Raw genomic sequence first — 24820 nt, 5'->3', positions numbered from 1 at the left:
ACTGAGAGACAGCTTCTTCCATCAGGCCATCAGACTGCTGAACACGTCATAGACACCTCAGCTTCACTACTGGAACTTTAACATTATGCACTCCACACTGTATATAAATGCCACTTGTTTTGCACATATTCAACTCTGTATATTTTATATATTTTATTATTATTTTTTTATTTTATTTTTTTACTATTTAATTTGTAAAAATGTGTATACACACACACACACACACACGTAGGAAAATATTTAGTATACACATCCAGAAATGCATACACTATTATATATTGTACATATATTTATTAGTTTCAGGTTGGCCATTCTTGTATTTTGCTCGTTTGTGTTGTTGTGTTTGCACATCTCTGTTGCTTGTGGGGCTCGCACACAAGAATTTCACTCGCATGTGCTGTGCCAGTGTGCCTGCACATGTGATGTGACAATAAAAGTGATTTGATTTGACTTGTGTTTGTAAATGAAGCGCCCCATGTTGTGTAGCTTTCTGGAGTTTATACTTATTGGGCTACATATGTATTTAATATACAGGCTGTACAGTACATAACATCAAAACTCACATGTTTCATGTAACTAAAGTGTGTAACCATGTGGGTACAGACAATAATTAAGTTATAGACTATATTTATATGAAAAACGTGCATACTTACTGCATTTGAATCATTTTAACCATATGTAACCACCTGCATATGTGTTTGGGGGAAAAAGGCTTTGATTTTGCCACCCTAAGAAAATTTCTCTAGAGCCGCCCCTGACCATTTCACAGGATTTGCATTTAAAGATGCAACAAGACTAAAATGGTTAGGGTCAGGAGGTCAAAGGTCAGAGCTCCTGTGGGTCTGAGGGCGGCCTCACGCTGGAGAAGGATGAAGGAGTCTGACCTGAGCCAGTGTTTGACATGAACACATCAGCACTGCTGTCAGTGAGCCTAACGACAGCCGTTAGCATCATTTCAGTGTTTCAGTCATAAAAACACTTCCTGTCTCTGTGGTGGTTACAGTGACATCATGCAGTTTGTGCTTTGACCTCCAGAGGGCGACAAATCAGCACAGACAGAGAGCTCCATTCAAACTTTGCTGCCATCAGGAATAATTCTTCAAATATAATCATCAGTGTTTGAGCAGTTATGATATCAGGGACAATCTAGACATGTGTGACAATACTGAACATGTCACATGACACACCTCAAACATCATGTGATCCACTCTCAGTCTGCACTTTCATTCATGACTTCAACAGGTTGAAATGAGCTTTGAAGAAACATCAGTGAAATAAATCTTTCATGGATTCATGTGAGCAGCAGATGAACTTTGTACCAACAACATCTTCAATAACAGAGTCTGAATGAAGCTCAGGTGTTGATGCTGCTCACTGATTGGACGCTTGCTTTCAGCTCTGCTCTCAGTCTTTACTGCACAGGTGAAGGTAGAAAGTGTGACTGGATCTATAGACTGGAAACAGAGAAACATGCTGAACATTTGAAGCTTTGCAGCAGAAATGTTCATGTTACAAATACAGCAGAGCTGATCTGGGATCAGTGTGTTCACACCTGCAGCTACAACAAGGTTTCATGTCTCCACACGTCAGCATGTGAACTTTACTCTGACTCAGTCTGAGCAGTCAGACGGCATATTTTTAAAGTTAACACATCAGCACACACAGAGCTGAGCCCCTCCCACCTGCGCTGAGTTTCAGGTGGAGCCCCGCCTCCTTCCAGGAAGCAGCTCACCTGTGTGTCCGTGTTTAGTGTCCAGGTGTGGAGTGGAGCTTGTTGTTGGTGTGTGAAGAAACTGTAAGTTTGCTTTGTTTCCTCCTTTAACAGTTTGTCTTTAGGAACTTTACTGTTTGTTCAGCTCGTGTTTGAGTTCTTCACACAACAAACTGTGTGTGTTTGTATTTCCGGTCTCTCCATTAAAGTCAGTGTGTAATGTTTCCTGGCTAACATCAGCTGTGTGCAGCTTAGTTCAGCACAAATCTGCCGCTCCATAGTTCACGGTAACGGACTCACAGCTGGACCAACGAGGCCGAGTGTGTCCGCCACTCTGAGCTACGTTCGTGTTTGTGTACTTGTAGTTTGTACTTTGAGTTCACTCAGAGCCCACAGAGGACGCAGCGTACGTGATGACGTCACAGCCCTTTACCTCCTTTACTGTCACTGTGATTAATATTTACACAGGAGACACCTGCAGAGCTCTGACGCTAAGCTAGCACACAGCATGCTAACACTAAGCTAACACTAAGCTAGCCAAGAACCCAGAGTGAGGTTAAAGCTGAGTAAACACTGACCCCAGACCAGCACCGTGATAAAGTGAGCTGCTGCTGCTGAACTTGAACAGGTAACAAAGTGATGAGCAGTCAGGCTGCAGGTTTCTACCTGTTCATGTTTCTACAGTAGAATCACTTTGAAGTGTCTTTGTGCTGTTTCATCTTTGATTTGTGTTCATAAACACTCAGAGAAACATCACGTGACCTCATCAGGATCTGTGTTGGTGTGTGGGGCTGTACCTCAGCTTTATGTTGTTACATGCTCATTTGTTCATTTTAACATCAAAGTAATGTTATGAGGAGTAATGAAGTAACGTACTCCATTACTTTTAATTAAAGTGTTCTGTGTAATATGTGTAATAATGACTGTTTTGAGTAATGACCAACACTGATCACAACAAAGAGGAAATGCCTCCAACATGCACAAACATTTGAGCCACAACATGCAGTTAATGTGCACAAATGTCTTTGATATGCTGCTCAGTGATGGTGGTGACTGTCAGAGCAGAGCTACTGAGAATCAATAAGTAATATCAATGATGGGATCAGAATCACTAAATTCTTCTCATCCCTGTCAGTATCATACATGTGCTGTATAATGTGATAAATGTAGAGGTGCTGGCTGTTCTCTCACTCTGCTGTTTAGCTGTAAAGGACGCCTCCCTGCCTTTGTCTCATTCATGACCTTTAATAGTCTCTTCTAACATGCAGAGATCTGTATGATCTGTTTCATAGAGTCTAACCAGCCTGTACAGGTAACAACAACAGTCACTGCATCACTGACACACAAACGTCATCTCTGTCAATAACAACATTCATACATGGAATAAAAACACATCAGTGGATCATTGCTGGAGCTGATGTTGGTGCTCCTGGTGCAAAGGCTCTCAGTTTCCTCCTTGAAATAACATCAGTGGTGGGTCAGCGACATGCTTTCTTTCCCTCTCAGGTTTAAATATCTGGGACTCTCCACTGTTTGGTTTTAGAGCTGAAGAAGCTTCTCAGATGAAACGTCTTCCAGAAACTTAAAGACGTCTCTTTTCTCTCCAAGCTCCTTAGATCACATGACCTGGATGATTGAACCTACAGACATATTGACCTGGTTTCATGGTCACATGACAGGTCAGAGGTCAGCGACTGTAACTCAGTTCCTCCTGTTAATGTGAACTCACTGAGTGTTTGTGGTTTACCTCTCAGACTGACTGAAGATGATGATGGAGGAAGAGGAGGACAGAGCAGAGTCTGCAGGGTCCAGCTGTCCGTCTGTGAGGAGTGACTGGTCCAAAGATCCAAATCCAGACTTCAGTGGTGAACCTGGAGCAACGAGGTCAGAGAGCTGAACTCACTGAGTAACAGAAATAATTCTGCACTGACATTATAATCAGTGTTGACTCTGGTTGATTGTCTGACTGTGTTTGTGAGCTGAGAGGAAATGAAAATGAGTTTGTAACAAAAATCAGTTTTGTCCAGTTTTCCTGTAAAAAGCTGAACTCTAATCTAAGAGGATGTTACTGACAGGAAACAGCTGCATTATCTGCAGTCTGTGTGACCACAGCTGCTTCAATCATGTTTGTGTCTGCAGAGGTCAGAGGTCACAGTCTGCAGGGTCCAGCTGTCCGTCTGTGAGGAGTGACCGGTCCAAAGATCACCCTCCAAACTTCAGTGGTGAACCTGGAGCAACGAGGTCAGAGAGCTGTGATGACTCCTTTACATGTTTGTGTTTCCTGGATAAATATGACCTGAAACATCCTCAGATTGTTACAAAGATTCATTAAAAAGAAAACAATGAAAGAGAAAAGATCCAAATGTTCGACTTGGTCATTTGCTGTTTGAGGACAGTGATGCTCATATCTGTGGGGAAAGTGTGACCTGAGTGGGTTCATGTTTGTCTTTAAAGAACAGAGCTGCTCTGATTCTCTTTGTGTCTGATCTGTTAAACAGTCTGAGAGGTCACACAGAGACCCAGCAGCTAAAGCCTGGATCATACTGGCTGCTGTTACTCCATCAGGACAACACTGAACCACAGTGGTGTGGATGTAGTGGATAAATCCCACCATACTGATGCTCAGAGTTAACCACAGGGAACAAAACCAGATGTTACCTTCAGATTGTGACCTTTGGAGTGGACGATGCAGATTTCAATAGAGAATAAATGTTGTTGTTTTTCAGCTGTGAAGAAAGAATCTAATTTTCTGAACTTAAGAATTTATGATGCTGGAAACAACATGGAGACTATAACACAACATTTCCACTGTGTTCATAGAATGAATGTAAAACTGTCAGACATTCATTAAATATGCAAAATGTCTACAGAAGCATCAGAGGGTCAGACGTGAAGCACTCAGTGATTTTGATCAAATGACTCATCAGTTATTGATCTGTACTACACTGATCTACCACGTTAGTAAAGCTGGTGTTCTGGTGGTGGAGGGAGACTCGGATCATGTTCTGGTTTTGGAGCAGTGATCTGCTGATGGTTCAGTTTGATGAGCTTCTTCAAAATCATCCCTGACATCACCACTGAAAGGACGTCCATGAAAACAGACTGAAAATTACTGATATGTTCACAATCTGAGAGTTTAAAACTTGACAGACTTGATTCAGATGAAGTTATTTGAACAGAAACTCCTGGATCTTTATCCTGTGTTGATCTAATCCTTCATGGTTCCTCCACAGAGTGGACCAGCAGAGCTCAGAGGTTCCCAGTGGTCAGTCTGCCCAGCAGCATCAAACACAGCTGGACTCCATATTTATGGTCTGTACATGTACAACAACTACTTTATTATTAATAATAATGCATTTATTTATAGGTCCCTTTCAGAACACCAAGGACTCTGTGGACTAAATGACCAAAAGAAACAAACTTTGAAATCAGACGGTGCAAATGTGATCACAGGGAAACGTTTTAAACATCGAGGCTTTAAACAGAAACCAAAGTGAAACAGTTTGTAGTCGAGATCAGTGGGAATGAAGCTGAATAACTGTTTCTTCAATAACTTTGAGCAATAAATGACAAATATGATGGCAATTAGCAGCATTAGCACTTACTAATGATGTGAGCTGACACTCGGCTGTATTGAGACGACCACATTAGGTGGTCCTCAACTGTAATGGAAACCAGTGGATCCAGTCCAGTCGTGGCGACCTGTGGTGAGTCGATCTGAGCAGCTACTAATGGAAACAGGGCCATAGATGTGTTTGTGCTTAATAACAGTGAATCACATGAGTTTTACATTACAGTTAAAATCTCATGTTGTTTGTTAAAGTGTGCAGTTCAGGGTGTGTTACTAAAACACTTTCCAAAGACCCAGCCCCCATAAAAAGCAGCCAATCAGCTTCTAAGAGTTACACACCCACACATATCTATCAGGTTAACTCTGGTCTAACACACTTGGATTTAGCTTGAAGAATGTTCCTGTACGAGGACTGAAAATGATTTAAAAAGCAGCCAATGTCCAAAGAACAACTTTGACACACCTTCATAAAACCTGCAGAGCAAAGAAAAACTAGCTGAAAGTCTGGCTGCTCTTATGAAAAGTACAGAGAAATTATGGGTCGCTCAACACTTGTGCACAATATAAGAGTTGAAATAAATCTAAAGAATAACTCAAAGTCCTACAATCATACTGATAAAGTCATCTACAGCTAACTATCCAAGTGGATTTGTTTAAGACAGCTCCATCTGCTGGTGGCCCTCTGCAGGTGCATGAAAGGGGCGTGTTTATAGTGAAAGTAGTAGAGAAAGTAAACCCCACGGGAAGGAGGAGGACTCTCAGCAGCTTCCAGCTCATATTCAGACATTTGACTTCTCACTGAAAGCAGCAAGTTTGAGTGTCTGTACCTTAGTTAGAAGAGATAACATGTCAGTAGTAATTAGAGTTGATTGAGCAATGCTGTCCTTGTAATGTAGTTTATGATTTTTATGGACAAGTCCAGTTTTTCTGTAGAGCCTCTCAAGTTGGTGACAGCAGCAGTGGAAGTTCACGTGTAAACCAGAGCAGCAAATCAGGTCCAAATGTGTTGTTCACAGTGAGTGGGATCATCATTGGCTGCTATGTTAACCTCCTGCAGCAGGATGTCTTTGGTCAGAGAATGGATAGATCACTAAGTCATTGTTGAGTTTAGGGAGACAGTAGACAGTTGGAGGAGGTTCAGCCAATCATCCAGGTACGTAAATCCCAAAAAGCTTGATTCTGTTCATCTGGATGTTTTCAGTGGGAGAAACGTTTCATCATCATCAGGTGACTTCTTCAGTCTCAGCTGACTGCAGGTTTCAATCTTATAAACAGGACATTTGTATGACTGAAACCAGCCCACTGAAGGAACAATGGGCTGGGAGGTCAGTTCATTGATCATTGGTACGCATATTGTCAGGACCATTGATCAATGGTTGTTGATCAATGGTCATGAGTCCAGTTCACAGAGAGCTGGGGAATGGCTGCAATCACAGCATTGTAAGATGGTGACAAATGTACCCTTAGGCCCCTCCTCCATTCAGAGATGGTCTTTTCACATAAATGGCCTCCTTGACTCCGCCCTCAAACCAGCGTTCACATTTACTCAGGACCTTCTTGATGTGAAGTTCTTCTGCTTCGCTGGCTGCTGTGTCTGTGGGGATGGTGTTTGTTCTGTGTTGTAGCGTCCTGATGACGCCCAGTTTGTGCCCCAGTGGATGATGAGAGTCAAACCTTAAATACTGATCTGTATGTGTAAACAGAGTGAACCTTTAAGACCAGTTGTCTGTACGATCAACTCAGTCACCTGAAACATCTCCAAGTTTCTGGCTTTGATCATCAACCTGTTGGTAGTTCAGCTCTGAACACCAGTGAAATGTTTCTCCCACTGAAATCGCTGCATTCATATGAACAGCATCAACGTTTTGGGATCATGGAGTTGTGGACAAAGTCTCAGTTAATCAGATAAAGTCAAACCTATAATTGGTAAAGAGTTCGTGGATGATATGCCCCTTGATGGTAAAGAAGTGGATGTTGTGTGGACTAAAGTTCAGAGTGGTGGGTCATTCATAAATATTCTGTTCCAGCTGCTGGAGGACAACATCATCACTTTTGTGAAGAACGAGCTGAAGAAGATCCAGAAGGCTCTGAATCCAAATAAGCCCCAGTGCTTGGAGTTTCAGAGGGAGGATGATGAGCAGAGGAGAAACAGCAGAGAGGCATTTGTGAAGATCACAGTGGACTTCCTGAGGAGAATGAAGCAGGAGGAGCTGGCCGACCGTCTGCAGAGACGTAAGAGGATTTATCTAAAGATTTAAGCTGCTGGATAAATGAGAGACTTGTGACACCAGTGTGTTCAGTCATTTCTCAGTGGGTCAGAAATTGTCATCAGCATTTTGTAAAATGTGATTGTTAAAGTTGTATTTTTATTATTATTATTCAGAACTTCCAGCTGCTGTTTGTCATCGTAACCTTAAATCCACCCTGAAGAAGAAGTTCCAGTGTGTGTTTGAGGGCATCGCTAAAGCAGGAAACCCAACCCTCCTGAATCAGATCTACACAGAGCTCTACATCACAGAGGGAGGGACTGCAGAGGTCAATGATGAACATGAGGTCAGACAGATTGAAACAGCATCCAGGAAACCAGACAGACCAGAAACAACCATCAGACAAGAAGACATCTTTAAAGCCTCACCTGGAAGAGATGAACCAATCAGAACAGTGCTGACAAAGGGAGTGGCTGGCATTGGGAAAACAGTCTTAACACAGAAATACAGCCTGGACTGGGCTGAAGACAAAGCCAACCAGGACATCCAGTTCATATTTCCATTCACTTTCAGAGAGCTGAATGTGCTGAAAGAGGAAAAGTTCAGCTTGGTGGGACTTGTTCATCACTTCTTTACTGAAACCAAAGAAGCAGGAATCTGCAGCTTTGAAGACTTCCAGGTTGTGTTCATCTTTGATGGTCTGGATGAGTGTCGACTTCCTCTGGACTTCCACAAAACTACAATCCTAACTGACCCTAGAAAGTCCACCTCAGTGGATGTGCTGCTGATAAACCTCATCAGGGGGAAACTGCTTCCCTCTGCTCGCCTCTGGATAACCACACGACCTGCAGCAGCCAATCAGATCCCTCCTGACTGTGTTGGCATGGTGACAGAGGTCAGAGGGTTCACTGACCCACAGAAGGAGGAGTACTTCAGGAAGAGATTCAGAGATGAGGAGCAGGCCAGCAGGATCATCTCCCACATCAAGAAAGCTCGAAGCCTCCACATCATGTGTCACATCCCAGTCTTCTGCTGGATCACTGCTACAGTTCTGGAGGATGTGCTGGAAACCAGAGAGGGAGGACAGCTGCCCAAGACCCTGACTGAGATGTACATCCACTTCCTGGTGGTTCAGGCCAAAGTGAAGAAGGTCAAGTATGATGGAGGAGCTGAGACAGATCCACACTGGAGTCCAGAGAGCAGGAAGATGATGGAGTCTCTGGGAAAACTGGCTTTTGATCAGCTGCAGAAAGGAAACCTGATCTTCTATGAATCAGACCTGACAGAGTGTGGCATCGATATCAGAGCAGCCTCAGTGTACTCAGGAGTGTTCACACAGATCTTTAAAGAGGAGAGAGGACTGTACCAGGACAAGGTGTTCTGCTTCATCCATCTGAGTGTTCAGGAGTTTCTGGCTGCTCTTCATGTCCATCTGACCTTCATCAACTCTGGACTCAATCTGCTGGAACAACAACAAACAACCTCCCAGAAGTCTGAAACAGGAGAATCTGCAAAGAAACACTTCTACCAGAGTGCTGTGGACAAGGCCTTGCAGAGTCCAAATGGACACCTGGACTTGTTCCTCCGCTTCCTCCTGGGTCTTTCACTGCAGACCAATCAGACTCTCTTACGAGCCCTGATGACACAAACAGGAAGTAACTCACAGACCAATCAGGAAACAGTCCAGTACATCAAGGAGAAGCTCAGTGAGAATCTGTCTGCAGAGAAAAGCATCAATCTGATCCACTGTCTGAATGAACTGAATGATCGTTCTCTAGTGGAGGAGATCCAACAATACAGGACTTCAGGAAGTCTCTCCACAGGTAAACTGTCTCCTGCTCAGTGCTCAGCTCTGACCTTCATCTTACTGTCATCAGAAGAAGATCTGGATGAGTTTGACCTGAAGAAATACTCTGCTTCAGAGAAGGCTCTTCTGAGAATGCTGCCAGTGGTCAAAGCCTCCAACAAAGCTCTGTAAGTAAACATGTTGTCATCGCTTCATTGTTAAAATCATGGGAAATAAATCAGAAATGCTGAGTTCAAAGAGCACTGTAACATTTTTTTTAAAATAGTGAATTAAATGATCATCAGTCACTCAGTAAATATATGGTAGTTTTAATGTTTCACTCCAGCATTTCTAAAACACACTTTGTTCTGTAACTCTTATCAAAGGACAATCCAGACCCAGCCTATAAGAACATGAGCTCTGATGCTTCAGCCCCTCTGACAGGTTTATTATCCTCAGCTTGTTCACTTGTCTCCAACTCCAGGAGTTTGGTTGTTTTATTCTAAAGCACAAACTTCACCTGCCAGACTTCACCTACATCTTTTTCTGATGTTCATAATTTAAGTTCAAGTTTGTATCTCACTTTCAGTGCACACTCTCCCTTTTTAAATATAAATCTCTGCTGTGCTGTCATGTTTTCATCCCGTATGGAGGGAGAACTTCGGTCTTCATTACTGAAATTGCCTCTAAGGTCGTGTTTCTTGTCAGTAACCATATGTAACTGTAAGGCTTCCATAACCAGTGTTATCACAGAATTACAGTGGGTTCACTCTGGGTCCTCTACAGTTTCTTCCCACTGTCCACAGACATGCAGTTAGGTTACCTGGTGATCTAAACTTCATGCAGGTGTGAGTGAGAGTGGTTGTCTGTCCCTCTGTGGGCTTAGTGGAAGAGACTGGATGGATCTCTGCTTTGTCTTTGATATATCCTGACAGCAAACATTCTCCATGAAGTCTGCATTTCAGCTCATTTCCTTTATACGCACCTTTAACAGGAAGAGTTTTATACAGCTAGTGTTTAAAATCAAGTGTTATTCACAATACACAGGTAATGAGCATGATTATTGAATTACTAAAATTTTCTAAAATAATTGTTTTAGTTAATATTGTATGACAGTGTACACAGAATTATTAGCTCAGTAGGCAGAGTGGTCGCCCCATGATCATAAGGTCAGGGGTCGAATCCACCGAATAGCTACCTTGTGGTACCCCTGAGCAAGGTACCATCAAGGTACCAATCGTGTGCACTGGATTGGTAGCACTCATAGTCTCATAGGTTTAAAATAAAAAAATAAAAAAAGGTTCAACATATAAACAAATTAAATTTGATCACATATATTGTTTTTTTTTTTTTTGTTTTTGTTTTTTTCCTTTCTCTCTCAGACTGAGCAGCTGTAACGTCTCAGAGGAAGGCTGTGAAAATTTGTTGTCAGTGGTCAGCTCCCAGTCCTGTAGTCTGAGAGAGCTGGACCTGAGTACCGACAGCCTGAAGGCTTCAGCAGTAAAGCTTCTGTCTGCTGCAGTGGAGAGTCCACACGCCAAACTGAATGTTCTGAGGTCAGATCAATTTGTATTATGTTTAGTTCTGTTTGTTTGTGTTTGATGTTTGTTTTTGTTTATGTCTTTATCCAGTTATCCTTGTTTCATAGCATTTTTATTCATTTCCAAGTTAAAGTGAAGTTTTACTAACCTGCTCAGCACAAGACAATAAGCTATTGCACCCTGATTACACTTTAACAACAATCTTTATTCATGTTTTTATCTTCAGACTTAACATCTGTGAACTCTCAGAGGAAAACTGTGAAGCTCTGTCCTCAGTTCTCAGCTCGCAGTCCTCTAGTCTGACAGAGCTGGACCTGAGTATCAGAATGCTGCAGGATTCAGGCGTGAAGCTTCTGTCTGCTGGACTACAACGTTTAAACTGTAAACTGAATACTCTGAGGTCAGATCAGGGAACAGTTTGTTTTTAGAATTCTTAATTAAAGTTCATCCATATGATGTTGTATTTTAGTATGCTTATGTTTCCTTTAAAAAATAGAAAGTCAACATTTAATGTTTTGAAATGTATTAACAAACTCTACATGAGTACTTGTTTTATAGATTGTCTTTTATTTTTCAGACTGAGTGGCTGTAACCTGTCAGAGAGAAGCTGTGAAGCTCTGTCCTCAGTCCTCAGCTCCCAGTCCTCCAGTCTGAGAGAGCTGGACCTGAGTAACTCTGACCTGCAGGATTCAGGAGTGAAGCTTCTGTCCGCTGGACTAAAGAGTTCACAGTGTGCAGTGGAAACTCTCAGGTCAGGATTCAAACTTTTCCACAGATGATCATTTGAAATGTGAATTATATTATTGTATAAACAGGTAACTTTTACAGCTGTCAAGTGAACTTTTATTCACATTTGAGTGGATAATTGGACTCTGAATTACTAAAAGTTGTTATAGTCATGTCTCTGTTTATTTAAAAAAATACTTCATGCACTGCCTAATTTAAAGATTTAGGCTCCTTTGGGCCCATAATATATATATTTGATTTCTTTGTGAATGAAATTAGGAGGATATTGGCGACTGCTGATTGGCTCGCTGTTTGTTTTTTATTCACAGTACTTAATTTTAAAGGCTGATTTCTCAAAATGAGATGTTTATCTTTTCTTCTACAACACGTGGAGCCACCAAATCTTCTTGCTTCATTTATTCATTACAGTTTGATTTAAAGAATATTAGACTCGTAACATAATAAATATATTTATTTCACTTCTTCTTGAGAGAAAGAGAGGGATGACTGGGTGAGCTCCAGTGGTTCATCCCAGCAGAGAGAGCGGCACACTGGGCTGCAAATGATCACAGTAGTAATGGCCATAGTTTGATAAAACAGGCAGTCTTACCCTGTAGATAATACAGGGTTCTGGTGCCGATGTGGGGGAGGGGACTCGCCCGGTACTAACTACATACTACTAACTACCTCATCCAGATGTCTTCCGTACTAACCTTGATAACAAGTAACTGCAGTAGCCTTATAGGTCAAATCAGTTTCACCTGTTAAAGTTAGCTCCACTATTAATTAGGGGTGGGGGAAAAAATCGATACTGTGTAGTATCGTGATATTTTGTTTGCTAATAATGTATCGATACAGGGACAGCAGAAATCGATATTTTGTTACAAACAATTTTTTCTCTGAAGTCAACATGCTCTGGAGTCAGAGCATGTTGACTTCAGAGCATGTTGATCCTTTTTCTGAGCAACAATCCTGACATTCCTTCACTGTCCAAATGTGTTTAACTTTTTTTTTGGCAGCAATAAACATGACAGTTTACTTATTTTAATTTAAGACATGTTTAATTTTAATTAAGTTTAAAACTTTTTTATTTAATGTAAAATTATATTTTTTTAAATTTACTTTCAAATTCTTCAGTTGCTGAAGGGGCTGCATAGTTTTCATAAATTGCATAGTTCAGAATAGCTATAATTGTACCAGATGGTTGCATTCAGTTAAGTTGGACTAGACTGTAATACAAACCGTTCAGTTTGTCAACAATAAAACTGACTGACATGAGAGAAAGACTGAGTGTGAGACTTTGATATTAGATAAAATGAATATTGATAAAGTTTACCTTTATGTGCAGAATTTAAATATCGCAAAATATTTTAAAAAATCGCAATAATATCGTATCGTGCGTTAAGTATTGTGATAATATCGTATCGCGAGTTGTATGGTGATTCCCACCTCTACTATTAATGGTGTCACTTGTTATTTCTGGGATGAGTTTAGTAGCCTGAACAGCTGCTTAAAGGAAAGTAATTAAATAATAATAATAAAAATAACCTAAGTCCGGGGGAACCTGCAAGAGCTGTTTGCACAAAGAATAATGCTCAGACTTTGAGGTTTTATCGTTTTACACAAGGTTTAAAAATGAATGTCCACAATTGAATTGCAGAAATTGTTATTGAGCTAATACTGATGTAGTTGTTATCTTTGGTAAGGAGAGGTTGGAGGAAGGATGAGCACAGTCAGGCCTAAAGATGCTCTTAATAATAATAATGGATTGCATTTATATAGCGCTTTTCGAGACCCTCAAAGACCCTTTACAATCCCACTACAGGGAGTGCAGAATTATTAGGCAAGTTGTATTTTTGAGGAATAATTTTATTATTGAACAACAACCATGTTCTCAATGAACCCAAAAAACTCATTAATATCAAAGCTGAATGTTTTTGGAAGTAGTTTTTAGTTTGTTTTTAGTTTTAGCTATTTTAGGGGGATATCTGTGTGTGCAGGTGACTATTACTGTGCAGAATTATTAGGCAACTTAACAAAAAACAAATATATACCCATTTCATTTATTTATTTTTACCAGTGACACCAATATAACATCTCCACATTCACAAATATACATTTCTGACATTCAAAAACAAAACAAAAACAAATCAGCGACCAATATAGCCACCTTTCTTTGCAAGGACACTCAAAAGCCTGCCATCCATGGATTCTGTCAGTGTTTTGATCTGTTCACCATCAACATTGCGTGCAGCAGCAACCACAGCCTCCCAGACACTGTTCAGAGACGTGTACTGTTTTCCACTGCCCTCTGGAATAATTAGACTTTGGTGACAAACTGATGTGATCTCCATGTTTCCTTTGTTGGACTGTGGGCGAGTGTCAGAACTGAATGTACTGAGTAACATGTGGAGTTTAAATATGTGTCAGTTCCAGTTTTAGAGCTCTAAAGTGCAGCTATCATGTTAGGAATATGTTAGGAATAGACAGGAACACTGAGCACACTGAGGTCAAATCTTTATTTATCCAGTTCATCTGTAGGCTGAGCTCAGTCCATCCATTTAGTGAAATGATGTTTAAAGGTCTCCTTGTTCTGTGAGCGTGCACAGATCCTGAAGCAGAAAGCCTGGGTTAACAGAGAAATGATGATCACTGTGATGATGCTCACCATCTCTGACTGGGATTTGAGGTTTTGTCAAAGCAGCAAAGAAAGCCTGGCTATGTTGGACTGGGTGTGGAAGCAGCTCCCAGTTTGAGTTCAGGAGACAGACACCCTCTCTACTTTGACGATCAGCTTCAAACTTTCCTTTTTGATAAAACTTATAGTTAGAGCTGGATCAGGTGACCCTGAACCATCCCTTAGTTATGCTGCTATAGAGATGGATAACAGATGGATTGTTGTTTTGTGTGTCTGCAGTCTGTCAGGCTGTCTGATCACAGAGGAAGGCTGTACTTCTCTGGCCTCAGCTCTGACCTCCAACCCCTCCCATCTGAGAGAGCTGGACCTGAGCTACAATCATCCAGGTCCCTCAGGAATGAAGCTTCTGTCGGCTGGACTGAAGGATCCAGGCTGGAGACTGGACACTCTCAGGTATGGAGAGAAAATCTGATAGAGGAGGAAGAGCTGGAATCATTTCCTGTGTCTTTCACTCACTTCCTGTTTGTTTCCTGCAGATGAGACATGAACAATCACACATGCAGGAATATTTTCAGGGACAGACACACTAGTCTAGCTGGATAGTACATGGATATTTATGTAGGGGGTCTTCAAGGAGTCTGTTTGCAGGAACATTAATGATAACTGATAAGTCATGTTGAGAGTTTCATTAAAAGTAGACTTACAGTTAGGTAATATTTGGACAGAGACAACATTTTGTAACTTTAGATACAAGTATCAGCCATGTGTGTGTTTCCCATGCTGTATGTCCACAGTCACAGTAACAGTCAGTGACACTGACAGAAGGATGAAACAAGGCTGTGAATCATTTCAGTCTGTGTGTGTGACAAAGAGGCAGACAGGAGCAGCTAACATTTGGAAATGGAAGCTTACTGGAAACACTACATTCACGGCTGAATTCACAATAGATTTGTTCTCAAGTGCACATTTAGCAGCTAATGCTAATACTGTTTTCCCTTTGCTTTCTACAGCAGCTATTGCTAAGTAGGCCACTTTGCTCCGCTAAGGATTTGTGTGACCATGATGGAGACTCTGATAAGCTAATGCTGCTAAGCTAATGCTGTTTATGGGCCCTGTTAGAATCAATATTTCATTCTCATTCTGTTGTTTGAGAACAATATTAACGTTTCACATCATTATAACACAAGAGAAAAGGGTATTGGCATTAGCTACTAGTGCTTATTCACCTCAAATTACCTTTAGCTGCTAATGGCAGCCTACTTAGCATTAACTCCTCACTAATATAATGCTAATTTACATCAAATTAGCATTAACTGCTCATATTGTTATAAGGAAAGAGAAAACGGTATTAGCATTTGCTGCTAATAATTATTCACCCCTAATTAGAATAAGCCGCTAAAAGCAGCCAACTTAGCATTAATTCCTCACTTTGTTGTTACCCAACGGAAAAGAGTATTAGTATTAGCTACTATCATTTTTAATAAGTAAGAGAAAACAGTATTAGCAGTAGCGCATAATGCTAATTCACGTCAACGTAGTATTAGTTAATAATGGCAGCCTACTTAGCATTAACTGCTCACTAATATAATGCTAATTCGCATCAAATTAGCATTAGCTGCTCAAGTTGTTATAAGGAAAAAGAGAAAACGGTATTAGTATTAGCTGCTAATAATTATTCACCCCTAATTAGAGTTAGCCCCTAATGGCAGTCTACTTAGCATTAACTCCTGACATTGTTATAATGCAGGGGAAAAGAGTTACCATTATCGGATAATGCTAATTCTCATCAAATTAGCATTAGTTAATAACGGTAGACTTCATATCATTAGCTGCTGTCATTCTTACAAAGCAAACAGTATGAGCATTAGCTGTTAATCCTTTTTCATCTAAAATTAGAATTAGCCACTAATGGCGTATTGTTAAAAAGTAAGAAAAAACATTGTTAGCATAAGCGGATAATGCTAATTCATCTCAAATTAGTATTAGCTAATAATGGCACCTGCTTAGCATTAGCTGGTCACATTGTTATAAGGCAAGAAAATATGGTATTAGCATTAGCTGCCAATTTCTATTTACCTAAAATTAGCATTAGCGACTAATGGCAATCTACTTAACATTACCTCCTCACTAATATAATGCTAATTCACATCAAATTAGCATTAGCTGCTAACATCAGCCTACTTAGCACTAGTTGCTCACATTATTAAAAGGGAAGGGAAAAGTTTTAGCATTATCGGGTAATGCTAACTCGCATCAAATTAGCATTACCTAATAACCAGCGTTCTTAGCATTAGCTGCTCACATTGTTAGAAATCAAGAGAATATGGTTTAAGCATTAGTTGCCAATGCTTATTCACCTAAAATTAGCATTAGCCACTAATGGTAGCCTATAGCAAAAACTTCTTAATGCTAAATGAAGTTAATTAATGCTAAGTAGGTTTAACTGAAATTAAAGTAGTGTTAGCATTAGCTGCTGATATTGTTAAAAGGTAAGATAAAACATTGCTAGCAGCAGCGGATAATGCTAACACACATAATAATTAGCATTACCTAATAATGGCAGCTTTCCAGAGCGCCAGTTTTGTGGAGAATGCTCTCACGTTGTCATAGGCAGCACTGACAAGTTGCCCCTGGCCTTGTAACGTCTTGTTCAGTACATTAAGCTCATGTGTCATATCAACAAGAAAAGCTGAGTCCATGAGCCATTTGGGATCAGTTAGCACAGGAACACTAACTCCATCCTTCTCCATGAAGGCTTCACTTCTGCTCTCAACTCAAAAAGTCTCTTTAATACATTTCCCCTGCTGAGCCAACGTACCTCAGTGAAGTCGAGCACATCCCCATATTCTGACTCCATTTCCTCTAAAAAAGCACAGAACCTTCGGTGCTTTAAGCCCCTGGATCTGATTTGGTTGATGCATTTCACAACAATAGACATCACATTGTCAAACTTCAGGCATTTGCTGCAAAGGACCTGCTGATGGATGATGCAGTGTAGAGCAATGGCCTCCTCCACGCCTTCCTCTTCCAGTTTATTTTGTGCCACCAGTCCATGTTTCCTCCCTGTCATTGATGGCGCTCCATCTGTTGTTATTCCAACAAACCTCTTCCATGGCAAACCAACATTCTCAATGGCATCACACAGCTTGTAAATATCTGCTGAGCGGTGGTCTGGCCATGCATTGGAATTACTGTGAGCAGCTCCTCCATCACTTCAAAACTGTCATCAACACCACGGACATACATTGGGAGCTGGGCAGTGTCGGTGATGTCTGTGGTCTCATCAAGAGCGACTGAGTATACACTGAAACATTTGGCTTTCTCACACAGTTGGTCATAAATGTCACTTGACAGGTCAGAAATGCGATCTGCTGCGATGTTGGCAGAAAGGCTGATGTTGCTAAACTGACCTTTCTTTCCCGGACAGACTATATTTGCAGCCTGCAATATGCACTTTTAGACAAATGCACCTTCTGTGAATGGCTTCCCTGCTTTAGCAATCATCTCACTAACCACGTGGCTCCGACTGCTGCATTATTCTCTTTGGTTGCTTTCTTGGAGAAATCTTGCTGCCTCAGTAGATCTGTTTTAAGACTGGCAACCCGGTTCGCTCTCTCGTCTCCCTGGTATTTTGCATCCAGCTCAGCATGTCTAGTTGTGTAATGACGTTTCAAATTGTATTCCTTGTGCAGCGCAACTTTCTCTGTGCAAATAAGACAGGTCGGGGTGCCCCTGTGCTCAACAAAGAAATATTGCATTTCCCACTTTTCCTGAAATTGTCGGTGCTCATCACCAACCTTTCTCTTCACCGCAGGCTTTGAAAAAGACATGTTTGGGGCTATGTGACATTTATAATTCTACTTGGTGTCACTGTCGCATTGAAGTTTCAATCAAGCGTTTAGCCGACGGACGGGGAACGTCTCAACGCGTAGAGAACGTCATTTCTGCTTCTTTTTCTTGCAACCGTAGCACGGCGATCGGCAGATAAAAAGCCGGTAGCAGTCTCCTTTGTTTTTACGCTCGATGTTCATGTCTTTCATGACGACACGAACACCGTGGCGTTTGCAGATGGTAGAAAGTGCAGGGATAGCGAGCGCAAAAAAGGCGACTGCTCACGGCGCCGGGCTGTTGTTACAGGAGAAAGAAGCGGAAATGACACCGTGACATATAACAAATAACATCAGCTGTTTCTGATGTTAGTTGTTTTGACTGCTTTTACATTATATTGAAATATATGTAATGTTCATGTTTGCTGCAATGCAAACGCAGTGATGCAAATAAAAACATGGAGCCACAAATTACGGTGCGACCCTATAATTAGTCCGGGTTACCGGGGACTGTTGTTGCCGATGAACAGGTGTCGCTATGTGACTGCAGACTAAATTGGGCTGCATTGAGTTCATGACTTTTCTTTTATCCCGCCGCCTACGCATCACTGTGAGAGTTAATATGAGATCTCTCTCTGTGGAAAAATAACTTTAAATCCCACTGACGTGTGTATAAATCTATATACGTATAATGTCCCGCTGGGCAGCAACTTAAAAAAACAACTTTCTTTGAAGTGTTGTGAACGCAGCGCGCTGGGGCGAATGTCGGCGTTTGCCCAATAGAAAGGAGGAAGCCAGCCAGGCACAGGAAAGAAAGAAACACTCCAGGGCAACGCTGCTGGAACTTTGACTCATTGAGAAATGTTTCCCTGCTTGCATCAAGCCCGGCTGGTGTCCCCTGAGATCCATATCCCACCCTGATTGGTGGGTTAATTCAGCTCCGCCCACAACACTGTAAAGTGTCATACATTATCAAACTAACATTACATTTTCATATTAAGGTGGGGCCAAAAACTATCGTCCTGCGGGCCGTGAGTTTGAGACCCCTGGTGTAGGAGGACACCTACTCTGTGTCTGGTTAAGTATAAGAGCCCTTTGTTAGGGGGACCGCTGGACTCTTAGCACCAGCTTTGGGGTCACAGGGTCACATCTGGAACACACACACACACACACACACACAGACACACACACACAGACACACACACACAGACACACGCACACACACACACACACTCACACTCACACTCACACACACTCACACACAGACACACACAGACACACACACACACACACACAGACACACACACACTCACACACACTCACACTCACACACACAGACACACACACACACACAGACACACACACACACACACACAGACACACACACACACACTCACACACACTCACACTCACACACACAGACACACACAGACACAGACACACACACACTCTCACTCACACACACACACACACACAGACACAGACACACACACACACATAGACACACACACAGACACAGACACACACACACACACACACACACACACACACACACACACACAGACACACACACACACACACATAGACACACACACAGACACAGACACACACACACACAGACACACACACACTCACACTCACACACACAGACACAGACACACACACACACAGACACACACACACACACAGACACACACACACAGACACACACAGACAGACACACACACACACTCACACACACTCACACACACAGACACACAGACACAGACACAGACACACACACTCACACACACACAGACACAGACACACACACAGACACAGACACACACACACAGACACACAGACACACACACACACACACACACACACAGACACACACACAGACACACAGACACACACACACACACACACACACACACAGAGACACACACACACACACACACAGACACACACAGACACACACACACACACACACACACAGACACACACACACACACACACTATGCACAGACTGGTACTCTTTGTTCATACCTGTGTAAGACGTCATAATGAACTTGTGCATATTCATGTAAGCTCAATAAAGAGCAGTGTTACGAGGGAGCAGACGAGAGCGACTGAGGTCAAGTGAAGGAACGGCGCTGTCACAGTTCTCTCATCAATTGTCTGGTTCCAGCGGTGGGTCTGTGCTAGACGACCCATCACCAGCTTTTTCCACTGGTTACCAGTACGTGGTAGAATCCACTTCCAGATCTGGTTGTCTTTAAATCTGTGAATGGATTGGCTCCATCTTATCTCTCTTTAACAAAAGAATCCAAGTGGAGCCCTCAGGTCTGCAGATAAGCAGCTTCTGACCAGAACTAGACGTAAAAACAGAGGTGAGCTTTATCGATGGCTGCAGCCAAACTCTGGAACAGTCGCCCTTCACATCAGGTCGTCACCAACACTGGACATTTTTAAAAGCCGGTTGGAAACACATTTGTACTCTGTAGCTTTCAATCCTGACCAGTCTTTATAGTCATTACTGTGTATGTTTCCTATTTTCTCTCTACTCTGTGCAGCACTTTGGCTCAAGCTGTTTTTAAATGTGCTGATAAATAAATGTAGATTTCTTTGAATAAAACAGTGGAGCCGAGCTTTGAGCTCAGTGTGTAACAGTGTGTGTGTGAGAGCCATGTAATGTCCATGTGTGCATGCTGACTGTGCTGCTCTGACCCCCCTCCTCCTTTCAGGGTGGAGCCTGCTGGAGTCCGATGGTTGAGACCAGGTCTGAGGAAGTGTAAGTGTGTTTTTAATGGGATTCATGAAAACAAAGCAGCACACATTCAACCATCTTCATCATGTCAGGAGTCATCATCAAAGTGTCAATCAATGAACAGATGATGGATCAATAACTGCAGCTGGATTGTGTTTGTTCTCTCCATCAGATTCCTGTCAACTCACAATCGACACAAACACAGTGAACACAAAGCTCCAACTGTCTGACAACAACAGGAAGGTGACACATGTGGAGGAGGTTCAGTCATATCCTGATCATCCAGACAGATTTGATGATTATCAGCTGCTGTGTAGAAATGGTCTGACTGGTCGCTGTTACTGGGAGGTCGAGTGGAGAGGAGACGTTGAGATATCAGTGAGTTACAGAAGCATCAGAAGGAAAGGAGGCAGTGCTGACTGTTTGTTTGGAAGCAATGATCAGTCCTGGAGTCTGAGCTGCTCTGATCGTGGTCCTCAGTCTGTCTGGCACAATAAGAGTCAAACATCCATCTCCTCCTCCTCCTCCTCCTCTGTCTCTAACAGAGCAGCAGTGTATGTGGACTGTCCTGCTGGCACTCTGTCCTTCTACAGAGTCTCCTCTGACACTCTGATCCACCTCCACACCTTCAACACCACATTCACTCAAACTCTTTATCCTGGGTTTTGGTTCTGGTTTCCTGGTTCCTCAGTGTCCCTGTGCTGAGTGGAGTGTAAAGAGTGTCTCCTGTTACAGAAACACTCTGACTGTTGAACAGATAGTTCAGTCTGTACATGTCTGTCTCTTTCACTCACAAACACGTTTTCAGATTCATGGATTCAATCAGTTGATGTTTGAAACTCTTCTAAATGATTCCTTGTAAACTTCTTCCTCTTCAGTCACAAACAAACAGGAAGTGATGTCACATGTGTTCCTGTCCACACAGCAGAATGAGTCTATTGCTGACAGTGATGTACAAACAGAGTGAGCATTTCTGAGGCCCAAAATAAACTGAGTAGTTCACTGAATGAACAATGGACTGTGAGCTCAGTTCCTTCATCATTAGTATGGATTATATATGTATATGTATTATATTAGTATCATATATATCAGGTGCTGCTGCTTTCAGTCATTGTGCAAATGTGCTGTTTGTAAGCTTGTAAAGCTGCAGTCAGCTGAGACTGAAGAAGTCACCTGATCAGTGAGCAAACGTTTCTGAAAACGTCCAGATGAACAGAATCAACCTTTTGGGATCAGCCAGCAATGCAGCATCATTGTTGTTCAGCTTCAGAGGTTTGCAGGAATGAACTGATGACCAGAAACAGCTGCAAAGTCCAAGAAAATACCAGCTGGAGTTCAGCTGCATTTGAAGAAGTCAAAGAAAAGTAAGGATGGCAAAGGGCGACGTTTTCTTCCAAAGAGCTGCAAACATGGTCGACGCCTCATTAGAAGAATCATCTGGACATTTGTGAGGAACTCTAACCAAGAAAGCAACGTCACACAGATCCAACAGACAGTTTCCATGACTGCAAGTGTTGAGTGGAAAAATGCTACATTGCATTATTGCATCCTCTCACCACAGGAGGCGCTGTTGGCACCACTGATTGCTGATCAGCTGTTCTCTGATGATCTGATTGATACTGTGAATAACGGGACTCACTGAACTCTGTGACACAGTGAAGATTACAGAGTTTAACTTCACCCTTTAAGACTGACCACAGAACCAAGTCCGCCAGAGCTTTTGTTATATTTTTACATGCTGTGGAGCCATTTGTGGGAGCATTTCAAGTTGCTATACATCAATACAACTGTTATAGCCCTAATTTTAATAATATGTCTGCATTAAGTCCATAGTAACTACATAAACTGCAAAAAAACCCTCTGCTCATCCATCTCTGTGTGTATCAGGATACATTTGGTTCATAATACACAGAAAAATCAGAGTTATTACCTGTAATAAATGTGAAAGATTCCTGCAGTGATAACCAGGCAGGACTGAAACACATCCAAGCTGTCACCACGGTAACAGCACCGCCCATCCACAGGTGAGGGGAGGAGCAAAAAGAGGGACTTTGACCATTTTATACTAAAAACACTCAACTAATGTTTCTAATATGAAACAAATAAGCCCACATTAATGTGAGCGTTTATTAAATAATAATAATGATGATTTCCTCCTGATCTCATTTCCACAGCAGAGAAAACTGTGGTGTATATTGAGGTGGAGGGTGTGGTCTGTGGCTCAGGTGTAGAGTGAGGGTGGGGTGCACCACAGCAGCATGCTGGGACTGCTGGGGGTGGAGGAGGGAGTGATGATGACATCAGAGCTGCAGCACAGAGACCAGTGAACACACAGTCTGTTCATCTTTGCATAGATACAATATACAGCACAATATTGAATGACAGACACGCTGTGGGAGCTTCCACAGATACACTGACGTCAGCATCCAGAGTCCTCCTGCTGCTCCCCCCTCAGAGCCCCGTGATCAGCACCAACACATTCAGTTAGATGACAGAGTCCAGCTGCAGCTAGAATCAGCTCCCCTCTGTGAACAACAGCACAGCGTCAGTGTTTCACACTCAGTGAAAGGAGGAAACAGCAGAAGAACACCATGTGTGCTACGTTTCCCAGGACACACTACAAACTGCACAAATACAGAGCAGCACGTGGAAGGACCTGGAGCTGCATTTACAGAGCTGCAGACAGCGTGATGTCCTGTATGGACAGGTGGAAGGAACCAAGTCCTCAGCTGGAACACTCGTGTTTGTCCACAGACAGGAAACACAGCAGGAAACTTCCTCACAGAAGTGCAGCTCATGGATAACACACTTCCTGTCAGTCAGAATGAGGCTGCAGCCAAACACAGAAAGGTGTTTTTGTCCAGATGAGCCCAGAGAAGAAACACGAGTGTTCACAGACATCAGAAGCTCAGAGAGGTGAAACATGAGGTTGGAGTCCTCGTCAGCATCCAGAAGAGCTGCTGTGAAACCCTGAGTACTCATGACAGACTCTGATGGCACAAACACATCATGATTCAAACAGAAAGACAAACATGGAGCTCCTGATCCTCCTGCATGAGAACAAGCTGACATGAGCGCTGTGTCTGAGAGTGTCTCCCTGTCACAGTGACAATAACACAGCTGCTGCTCACAGTCATTAAACTGACCTGAGGTCAGCTGTGCTCCTTACATATGAACCATGTGACCTCACATCAGTGCTGTGGATGACTGTAGTCATAGAAGAGTAGAGCTGTAGCAGGTGGTGTGAGGAGGAGGTGGTGTATTCTAGTTAACGCAGTACTGAAACACTCCAGCAGAGGGCGCTGTTAAGTCCTTATTGTAACACAGTTACTGTGTGCAGTTAGACTTCATACATAATCTGCACTTATTTCCATCAGACATGCTGTCAGTAAATGATTGGTTTCTATACATTTCTGTTGGATTATGTGTCCACAGGTGTTTGTACTTTGTGCCTTAATAAAATGACGGTAAAAGGCCCCGCCCATATCCTATCCATGTCTTATCATGCAATGACTCTGTGAATGGACTGGAGAGGGGTTGTGGTAGAGTCCTCCGTCAGGAATGAGATGTATGTGTCGACTTTTTATTCTCCCTTAAAAGTATTATGCCATAAATGCTGCACAGGGCAGCTCTGCTAACAGGTTATGGGCCCAGACAGTAGTAAAGAGGAGGTCCTGTAACTGCCAAAGGAAGGGCAGCTGTCAGGATGAGGTCGTGGACGAAAGAAGGAGGACCCAAACGCTGGACTCACAGGTAGGTGAAGCTTGGTGTTTTATTGTCAACGGAGTGAACAAACAGAACAGAAGTAGGAAACGGCTGGCCGGCTGGACGACTGACTGAGTGGATGAATGAAAGACTGACTGACAACTGACCGGCTGACCTGACGGAACTGAACAGAGGACAACCTAACAGCGGCGAGAACAACATCACAATAACATCAATGACACGACATTGGACTGGTTGAACTGAGGGACATAAATACACAGGCTGAGTGATGAGAGATTAGAACCTGGTGAGTACACAGCTGAACATAATGAACTAATGATAAACGGGAAGAGGAC

The 24820-nt window shown here is 42.4% G+C and overlaps 1 protein-coding gene across 3 annotated transcripts; it reads left to right on the top strand.

The window, feature by feature from the left end:
• Window positions 1–3244: 3244 nt before the first annotated feature.
• On the top strand, window positions 3245–22974 carry LOC146679509 (protein NLRC3-like). 3 transcript variants are annotated; one of them, XM_085450444.1, is made up of 8 exons: window positions 7229–7514; window positions 7666–9463; window positions 10658–10831; window positions 11043–11216; window positions 11394–11567; window positions 14460–14633; window positions 20737–20783; window positions 20932–22974. In XM_085450444.1, exons 1-8 carry the CDS (start codon window positions 7229–7231, stop codon window positions 21462–21464), a joined length of 3360 nt encoding a protein of 1119 aa, XP_085306570.1. In that variant the 3' UTR covers window positions 21465–22974. The 3 variants fall into 3 exon arrangements, with proteins under 3 accessions (XP_085306572.1, XP_085306571.1, XP_085306570.1); XM_085450445.1 differs by lacking the exons at window positions 20737–20783; window positions 20932–22974 and adding an exon at window positions 4920–5023 and having other exon boundaries at window positions 7310–7514; window positions 14460–14652; XM_085450446.1 differs by lacking the exons at window positions 10658–10831; window positions 11043–11216; window positions 11394–11567; ... (1 more) ...; window positions 20737–20783; window positions 20932–22974 and adding exons at window positions 3245–3595; window positions 3851–3952; window positions 4945–5023 and having other exon boundaries at window positions 7310–7514; window positions 7666–9467.
• Window positions 22975–24820: the final 1846 nt, after the last annotated feature.

This window comes from Copadichromis virginalis, unplaced genomic scaffold (assembly GCF_057382275.1).
Source record: "Copadichromis virginalis isolate Kocher_CV1m ecotype Utaka unplaced genomic scaffold, C_Virginalis_male_GT1.1 unmapped_scaffold_1, whole genome shotgun sequence".
Taxonomy (NCBI): Eukaryota; Metazoa; Chordata; class Actinopteri; order Cichliformes; family Cichlidae; genus Copadichromis; species Copadichromis virginalis.
This window is presented reverse-complemented; position numbering and strand designations above follow the sequence as displayed.